The sequence below is a fragment of the Rhinolophus sinicus genome, chromosome 14, assembly GCF_057876585.1.
Source record: "Rhinolophus sinicus isolate RSI-liver-muscle chromosome 14, RSI-T2T, whole genome shotgun sequence".
In the NCBI taxonomy this organism is placed as follows: domain Eukaryota; kingdom Metazoa; phylum Chordata; class Mammalia; order Chiroptera; family Rhinolophidae; genus Rhinolophus; species Rhinolophus sinicus.
The window spans coordinates 108,062,124-108,071,218 of NC_142514.1; the positions used below are offsets into that span (position 1 = coordinate 108,062,124).

Here is a 9,095-nt window from a genome sequence, read left to right on the forward strand (position 1 = left end):
CCACTTGCCTTTCCGCACAGGCTACGTACCCAAGCTCCAAGCCTTGAGTATGTACTCCGCCCTTAAATACCTTTATTCAGAAGGCTACTGTTATATTAATCGTGCAATCAATTTCTGTGATGCCCGGAGTCGCGGTACACACCCCGCTACTTTAAAGCGTCCCATCATAGGCCACAGCCTTTTATCGGCCTGTAGGCCAACGCCGAACATTCAGGGTAGGCGCCCACCCGGAGGCCCGGGCCGGGCCGCCCAGGTAAGCGCGAATAATCCTGGCGCGCCTCGGAACCAGTCGCGCGGTGTGGTGTCCGTGGCCCACGCGTCTGGGGGACGCCTCAGAGCAGATTGTGGGAGACGACTTGCGAATTGCGAAGGGACGCCTTTCTCTTCTTCCTCCCTTTCCGATGGGCCATCAGCCCTCACGCGCCTACACCCCCCTGAACTGCATCTTGAAATATTGGGACAAATTTGACCCTCAGACTCTGAAGAAACAGCGCGTGATTTCCTTCTGTTCAGAGGTTTGGCCTAAATACTCATTGGAAGATGGGAAGACTTGGCCTTCTGAGGGAAGTGTTAATTATAATAACACTATCGTGCCACTAGACCTGTTTTGCAGAAAGGAGGGCAAATGGTCAGAAGTTCCATATGTTCAGGCTTTTTTTGCCCTGAGGGACAACCCAAATCTCTGTAAGAAACGTAAAGTTGAGCCGGCTCTTTTGGCTGTGATCTCTTGCCTCCCTTCCCCCAATGAGTCCCTTTTTAAGGGGACTCCTCCTAAGGGGACGCCTTCTAGGGGGACTCCTTCTAAGGAGACTCTCCCTAGGGAGACCCCTCCTCAAGAGACTCTTCCAAGAGAACTCCAGCGGGATCCTCCTCTCCTGAGGAGGACCCTTCGACAAACACCCATCTCCTGATCCACCTATAAACAGGAATGTGTGAGGCTGAGGTCACTGAAGGGAAAAAAGCGGCACGTTCGAAAGCCAAGTGGCTAATTCTCCAGCCAGCGCCCTTACTCCGCTGCTCTAAGTCCTAGGACTACGACGACCACCCACAGTGAGATTCATCAGAAGGGAAACAGCCTTTAGATTGGAGTCCCAAAATACTAAAGTCACAATACCTGTCACTGAATTTGTCAAGAAAATGGCTTAAATATCTAGCTATTTCAAAATACCAAAATACCGAGGTGTTAATTACTAGGTACATCGTAAGTTCATCTCTTTCTAACTTCTTGTCACACGAATGTTAGGAGACATTAAGCTCTGTTGATAAATATATTTTATTACTAAAACCGATGCTTTTAAAGGTTGCCAAATAGATTCCTGGGTTTGCCAGTGCAAGTGCCAATTGCTTGCTTTTGGTTGTCAGTATACACGTCACCAGAATAATTTTCTGTGTTTTATATTTTCCCAATCCGATCCTTGGTTACTCAAAAATTAAGTCTAAAAAACTAACTTTTGCTAACAGTCAAGGAAATTTTTATATCATACATCTGCTAAAGTTCATGTGCCTTCCTCAGTGTCAGCTACAGGCCAATATAAGGAAACTTCCTTAGCCTAATGTTGTTCCCTAACTGGCAGGGAAACCTAATGGTTCTGACCCGCTGTTCTGACATCCCCGATTAAGAGGCTCAGATCCTAGAAAAGGCCAGGAATCTGTTTAAATGTCTTTTTAACAGCCAAGGCAGAAAACCGAGGAATAAAGGAACAGTGAGACCAGAGCCTGAGACCAGAGACAGGCCAGACTTCTGGCCACAGTTATAGACGACCCAGGGCTGAAGCCACCTCAGGACACCCCAAATGCCCCAGAGGGAAAGCTCCAGATAAAAGAGCCTACTCCGGATATACAAGCCCAGATCACTGGATTCCTAAACCTCCAAAACAGCTGCGCCCCCTGTACAGACTACAGGGCACTACACCAGAGAGTAGGCCTCGTTCTGAAGGGAGCAAGGACCAGCTCCCTCCCCAAAAATGGCTGTCATCACTGTTGGGCCTGAAGTTCCCAGTGGCTCCCAGGCTGTTCTCGTCACAGGGGGTGAATCTGTGGGTGACCCTGACGTGGTAAGCCTATTAATTTTCTAATTGATATAGAAGCCATTTATTCTGTCTCAACTGCTCACGCGGGACCTTTTTCCTCTGAAAACTGCTTTGGGGTTGTAAAGATAAAGACAGCCCCCAGATTTGGGCTCACTTTGCTCAGCCTGTTTCTTATCATTGGTCTATACCTTAAAGAAAATATAAAATAAACAAGATTAAACTTCAGAAAGACTCGGAAACTATTTAAGTAAACAACTAGACCTCTTAGCACGCGGCTGACCCGCTTGCCTCCAGGCCATAGCTACAGCTGCCATCCTAGTTCCCAAAGCCACCAATGGGACAAGACTGAACCGTTTTCCTTCTTGCCCCACACCACATTCAAGGCTTTTGTAATGCTAATAAGAGTCACAGGCTCACTGATAGTTGCCTCCTACAACATCAGGCCTTCTTCAGAGGTCCTGTAATTCAAACGCGGACCTGCTCCACCCTTAATCTTGCCACCTTCCTCCCAGAGACAGAGGAAGAATTAACTGCCAATAAGTTTTAATACAAGCCTGTACGGCTAAAACAGACGTACAAAAAAATACCCCTAGACAACCCAGATCGGACGTTCTTCACTGATGAGCGTTCTTTTACAGACAAGGACATACGAAAGGCTAGATGGTCAAATGGCTTATTCAATAACAACAACCCTAAACGCCACCTCACAGGCTATCCATGCCATGAGACAAAAGTTAGGACAGGTCAGAATAACAGTTCTCAAACAAAGCTGCCACCCATTATCGACTTCTCAAACACAATCAAAAACATACAAAGTCTAAAGGGTTATGCTGTTTCAGTCTCTCTGATAGTTCACAGTTAATTCAAGGTTTCCAACATTAAACTGAAAACGAGATTCTTTGGTTGAGATTTGTCCTTCCTTCCTTCCCGGCTTCCTAGCTTAACAGGACTTAAAGAAGCCTTTCTTATGTTTCTGTTATTCATTATTACAGGAATCGTCTCTTGCTGCTGCCTACGGTGTATCTCTGCCTGTGGACCACTCACGAGCTGGCGACGACATGGCCTCCAAAGCAACAAACTCTTCATCTGGATATGCTCATCTACCGGGGACCCTTAGCTACACCTCTGGACAAGCCCTAGCTGCTGGTCTCTCTCTACGTCGTCCCTCCTCAGCCTGAAGTAGCCAGAGCGGTCGTCGCCCCTATCCCCGAACGGCAGTTAGGGTTTCATCTTCAGAGGGCGGCTTGATACAGGAGAGTTAGCATGTCCCTAGGTAGACAGGGAGGTCCCTGGTGGAATAAACAAAGAGTCATATCCTAAAACTTCAGGTTTTGAAGTCACTCCTTCGCACCTGTTTATATGGAACACTTCACTACAGGGGACAGGGTTTGTGATGTTTATAACTCTGAAGGAAGACTGAGAACACACTACGTTGGTCCGGGACCGGGCGGTGATCTCATCACGAGGTCACAGTCGCTCCCGAAAGACATGTTCGGGCGACTTCTCCAGCAATATTCAACATGCAGAGGGAGCATGGAAGGTGTAACTGGCCCAGGGTGAGAGTTCAGCGGACGGAAGGAGTATACATGAAGGAAAAGGGAACAAGGGATTTAGAGGGTGTTGGCAGGAGTGTGGCTTCCGTGACTGACCCAGGCTGATTTATGCTATTGGTAAAAACTGGCGGTGTTGAGGAAGGTGGAGATTTAATGGTCTCTGGTGCCATCTGTTGCCCAACTAAACGAAGAACTACCAGCTTCCCATTAATCCCTGAAGAACTATCCACCTGGAGAGGAGAAGAAATGCCTGATTTTAGCAATGTCCCGCAAAACGCCACCCTCCCAAGGCCGAGCTAGGGGCAGGGTGGGAGGTGGTAGTGGGCGGTTCAACTGCAGTGGCATCTGCTGTGGACAGCAGAGAAACAGCCGGTTTCAAAGAAGCCTCCCCTCATAGCGGAGGACCAGTAGTCCCAGGCCGGCTGTGAGGGGAAAACACAAGGTGCTTTTCAGATCTGTATGCATAGTCCGCTATCTACATATGATTATATTGGTATGTCTTCTCCCAAGGGTGAGCCTCTCTGTCACCCACCTATCTGGTGGTGGTGGTAATGACCCAGTTCTAGTTTTTCTTTCATGTATTCTTGTTACCTAGAGGAAGATATAGCCATATCCAGTCAATATAAACTTAACACTCTCTTGAAAAGGTTGTCTCAATAATCAAGTGAACTATGAACAGACTGACAATTAGGTTCGAGAACTCATCCTAGAAAAAGTGCCACGTACCTCACTGCTGAGCATCACGATGGTCACCTTCGAAGTACTCCCCTTGGGAAGCTACGCGCCCACACAAGCGCCTAGTCCACCCTTCAAAGCGATCGCGGACCTCCTTTCCTGGAATGGCCGTCAGAGCTGTCATCGTATTACCCTTGATGTCCCGAATGTCATCCAAATGTCTTCCTTGCAATATTTCCTTTGTCTTCGGGTAAAGAAAGAAGTCATTGGGGGCCAGATCAGTTTAGTTTTCCTTAAGTTTGAATTACGGGGTAGAGAAGCATCTTAATCTTGTCTGGGCTTCGACTCCTCGAGGTGGTCATTTGGCCCTTTGCTACACGACCATTCGGCTCATCTACAAATGTACACTTCATCCTCCACTGGTTACCTTTCCCAGAATAGCGTCTCCTCTGATCCGATAGGGAGCACCTTCGGAACATCTGGAAGCTTCTGCCAGCTGCAGGTAGTCTTGGCATTATTCCGAAATAAAGATACTCAGCTCTTGTCACTTCCTTTGGGGGGAGGGAGGTGTCACAAATGATATAGGACGCACATTTTATTCCCTTAGATACACACGCTTTTAGCTTGCGTTGACACCCTTGATGGAATTCTCTATGTGCTGAAATGTAACCACGGGTGTGTGTAAGCGGTACAATAGACTCCAGTGGAGTTGTATCAGCACTGTGGGACTGAACCCCCTCTGCCGTTTTGGGGTGTTTTTTAATCTTATTTTTGTGGATAATCTGGGTTACTCAATATCATCGTTCTAAAAGTCATTATGAATCTAACAAGATTAACTTTAACAAAAACTTGAACCATAACCTTTACTATTCAAGGATTTAACTTTAAGTCATTTTTACAGTATTATGTTCCGGCAATTCATTTGCATTGCCCACGATCATCTTTTCTCTTTCCAACTCAGATGACTTTTGTATCATTTAGTAACACTGTGTTTTTCCTACTGCTGGTCATGAAATGAATTTAGTGGGTCATAACAAGGAGTTTCCTCTTTTTTTTCTTTTTTTTCTTTTTCCAAAGTGAAACATTTTATTTCAACGATACGTTTATCCCGGGGTGACCCCTGAGGAGCAGGGTCTCCCTTCTGCTGGGAGTTAAGTTCCCCACAGCTGTGTGGCCCCCAGGGGAGACAGGGCTGATGCCTGTCAAAAGGCGTTCCTGCTCCTGGCCCTGAAGCAAACACCTCCACCCCTCAGCAGATCCGGGAGCGCCCGCCGGGAGATCCACACCTCTGCTTGCCCCAGGTCCTCCCGCATCCGCTGAGGCCCCCTCTGCGTGCCCCTTGCCCCTGACTCTCCCTGCACGCGGCCGCGCGCCGCCCGGCGACCCCCGCTGGCGCGCGTGCGCGCGCTGGCGCGCCCCCGCGCGCTTTTGGCGGTCTCGGGCACGCGCGTCCATTGTTCCCTACTGCATCCCGGCAACAGGCCCAACGGTGGGCACTTCGCCTTCAGCCCTGTTGACAGCTGAAGGAGCTGGCTAGGAGCCTGCTGTCGAGCCAAAGACAGACCTCACCCAAGTGACCCATGGGCGGTTATCAGGGCAGGATCTGTCTCCCACGCCCGCCCCGGGCACCCGAGGGCCAGCACCACGGCGCTCGCCATGCCCACCGCGTTCACTGGGCCCGCCATCCTCACACAGCGGTCCGTGCCCCTCCGTTCTCTCGCAGGCCAAACTGCAGGTATCTGAGGAGTTTGCCTTCGTGCTTTCTCACAGCATCTCGGCGGCGATGTTCCATGCTCTCTCAAATGCTGCGCACTTTTCTGGGGTCCCTCATCTCAATCAGCAGGCATGGCCATCAGAGGGAAGCGGTGCTGTCGGCTCTGCACGCACAGATGGCCTGTAGCTCAGTGTCTCCGGTGGCCAATCAGGGAAGGAACCCTGATGGCACTGGGCGAGCACGGTCTGCTTTTAGGCCCCTGGGGGTCCAGGGAGGCCACTCAGTCTTCGTGCCCAGGCCTGGGACTCTGCGGAGAATCCTCCAGGCGACGAGCTCAGGAGACACGGGAAGGAACCCCGACGGCACTGGGCGAGCACGGTCTGCTTTCAGGCCCCTGGGGGTCCAGGGAGGCCACTCAGTCTTCTTGCCCAGGCCTGGGACTCTGCGGAGAATCCTCCAGGCGATGATCTCAGGAGACACGGGAAGGAACCCCGACGGCACTGGGCGAGCACGGTCTGCTTTCAGGCCCCTGGGGGTCCAGGGAGGCCACTCAGTCTTCGTGCCCAGGCCTGGGACTCTGCGGAGAATCCTCCAGGCGACGATCTCAGGAGACACGGGAAGGAACCCCGACGGCAGTGGGCGAGCACGGTCTGCATTTAGGGCCCTGGCGGTCTCTTGCCTCATTCCCAGGCCTGGGCTTCTGCAGAGAATCCCCCATAGGGAGGTCTCAGAAGACAAGGGCGACAAGAAATCCCAGACCTCCGTGCTAATCTCCTGCCCCAGAAGAAATGCCATCACGAGCTCATACAGCTCCACCCGAGGTTTCCCGCCTGCGCAGAGGAAGAGACGTACAGCCACAGCCACATCCCGTGCTCGGCTATTCCAGAAATCCTCCAAAAAAGTGAGCCAGGAGGGTCCTTCTCCCTCCTCGGCTCCCGGCCTTTCCCAGAAGTGCCAGCGTGAAAAGGAGGCAGATGGAACAAAGGGGCAGAGGCGAACCCGGACAGACGGCTCACCCACACGTGACGGTTCCAGGCCTCGAAAACGAAAGACTTGTCTTCTGCCGCGCAGGCGAGGGGACCCTGTGAGACTGCCAACACCCCCTGAGCTGGGCTTCCGAGTCACAGCGGCACACCTAGATGCGGAGAAGCAAGCTGCACTCCAGAGCATCCACAGAGCACTTCGGGGAGGTGAGACGGAGGCCATCCCAGACCTCAGTGCCATATGTGCTGTATGGAGCGGTCCTGCACCAGCTGTCCTTGCAGCTCCCAGCACGAATCCATAGGTGGCGAAGTACAGGAGGAAGCACGCCTGCTAAGGCCCAGTGACTCTCCCAGATTCTGCTGGAGGGGCTACCTCTGTGCATCTTTGTCACCCAGGAAGCACAGTCCACCAGGCTCCCTCTTCTGCCAGCCAGAGGCCCTGAAACGAGATAGCACCCTAACTATAGAAGTTTTAAGTCCCCTCACTATAGTAGTTTCCAGTCCCCTCAATAAGGAAGTTTTAAGCCCCTTCAGTATACAAGTTTTAAACCCCTCACTGTATGACTTTCCAGTCCCCTCAATTTAGAAGTTTTAAGACCCCCTCAGAATAGAAGTTTTAAGTTCCCTCAGTATAGAAGTTTTAAGTCCCCTCACTATAGAAGTTTTAAGTCCCCTCACTATAGAAGTTTTAAGGCCTTTCAGCATAGAAGTTTTCAGCCCCCTAGTATAGAAGCTTAAAGCCCTCTTAGTATAGAAGTTTTAAGCCCCCTCACTATAGAACTTTTTAAGCCCCCTCACTATAGAACTTTTTAAGCCCCCTCACTATAGAACTTTTTAAGCCCCCTCACTATAGAAGTTTTAAGGCCCCTCAAAATAGCAGTTTTCAGCCCACACCATAGAAGTTTCAAGTCCCCTCAGAATAGAAGCTTTAAGTCCCCTGAGTATACAAGTTTTAAGCCTCATCGGTATTGAAGTTTTCAGCCCCCTACTATAAAAGTTTTCAGCCCCTCACTATATGAGTTTTAAGTCCCCTCACTGTAGAAGTTCCCAGTCCCCTCAGAATAGAAGTTCTAAATCCCCTGAGTATACAAGTTTTAAGCCCCATCGGTATAGAAGTTTTCAGCCCCCTACTATACAAGTTTTCAGCCGCGTCACTATGTGAGTTTTAAGTCCCCTCACTACAGAAGATTTAAGTCCCCTCAGAAGAGAAGTTCTAAATTCCCTCACTGTAGAAGTTTTATGTCCCCTCAGTATAGAAGTCTTAAGAGCCCTCAGTAAAGAAGTTTCAAATCCCCTCACTATGGAAGCTTAAATTCCCTTACTATAGAAGTTTTAAGCCCCTCACTATGGAAGTTTTAAGCCCCATCAGTGAACAAGTTTCAAATCTTCTCACTATAGAATAGTAAGTTCCCTCACTATAGAAGTTTTAAGCGCCCTCACTAGAGAAGCTTTAAGCCCCCTCGGTAAGAAGTTTTCAGTGCCGTACTATAGAAGTTTTCAGCCCCTCACTATAGAACTTTTAAGCCCCCTCACTAAAGAAGTTTTCAGCCCCCTCACTATATGAGTTTTAAGTCCCCTCACTGTAGAAGTTTTCAGCCCCCTACTACGGAAGTTTTAAACCCCCCTCACTAGAGAAGTTGTAAGTCACCTCACTATAGAAGCTTTAAGGCCCCTCAGAATAAGTTTTAAACCCCCTCACTGTAGAAGTTTTAAGGCCCCTCAGAAGAGAAGTTTTACTTCCCCTCAGTAAAGAAGTTTTAATCCCCTCACTTTGGAAGCTTCAAGTCCCCTCACTGTAGATGTTTTAAGCCCCACACTAAAGAAGTTTTAAGCCCCCGCACTATAGAAGTTTTCAGTCCCATCAAAATAGAAGTTTTAAGTCCCCTCACTATAGAAGGTTTAAGGCCCCTCAAAATAGCAGTTTTAAGCCCACACCATAGAAGTTTCAAGTCCCCTCAGAATAGAAGTTTTAAGTCCCCTGAGTATACAAGTTTTAAGCCCCATCGGTATAGAAGTTTTCAGCCCCCTACTATACAAGTTTTCAGCCGCGTCACTATGTGAGTTTTAAGTCCCCTCACTACAGAAGATTTAAGTCCCCTCAGAAGAGAAGTTCTAAATTCCCTCACTGTAGAAGTTTTAT

The 9,095-nt window shown here is 49.4% G+C and overlaps 1 protein-coding gene across 1 annotated transcript; it reads left to right on the top strand.

Annotated features, from left to right (window-relative positions):
• The first annotated feature begins 6,103 nt into the window (after window positions 1–6,103).
• LOC148755788 (putative POM121-like protein 1) lies at window positions 6,104–7,596 on the top strand. Its single transcript, XM_088789868.1, has 2 exons — window positions 6,104–6,154; window positions 6,514–7,596. The coding sequence occupies exons 1-2, from the start codon at window positions 6,104–6,106 to the stop codon at window positions 7,255–7,257; spliced, it is 795 nt and encodes a 264-aa protein (XP_088645994.1). The 3' UTR covers window positions 7,258–7,596.
• Window positions 7,597–9,095: the final 1,499 nt, after the last annotated feature.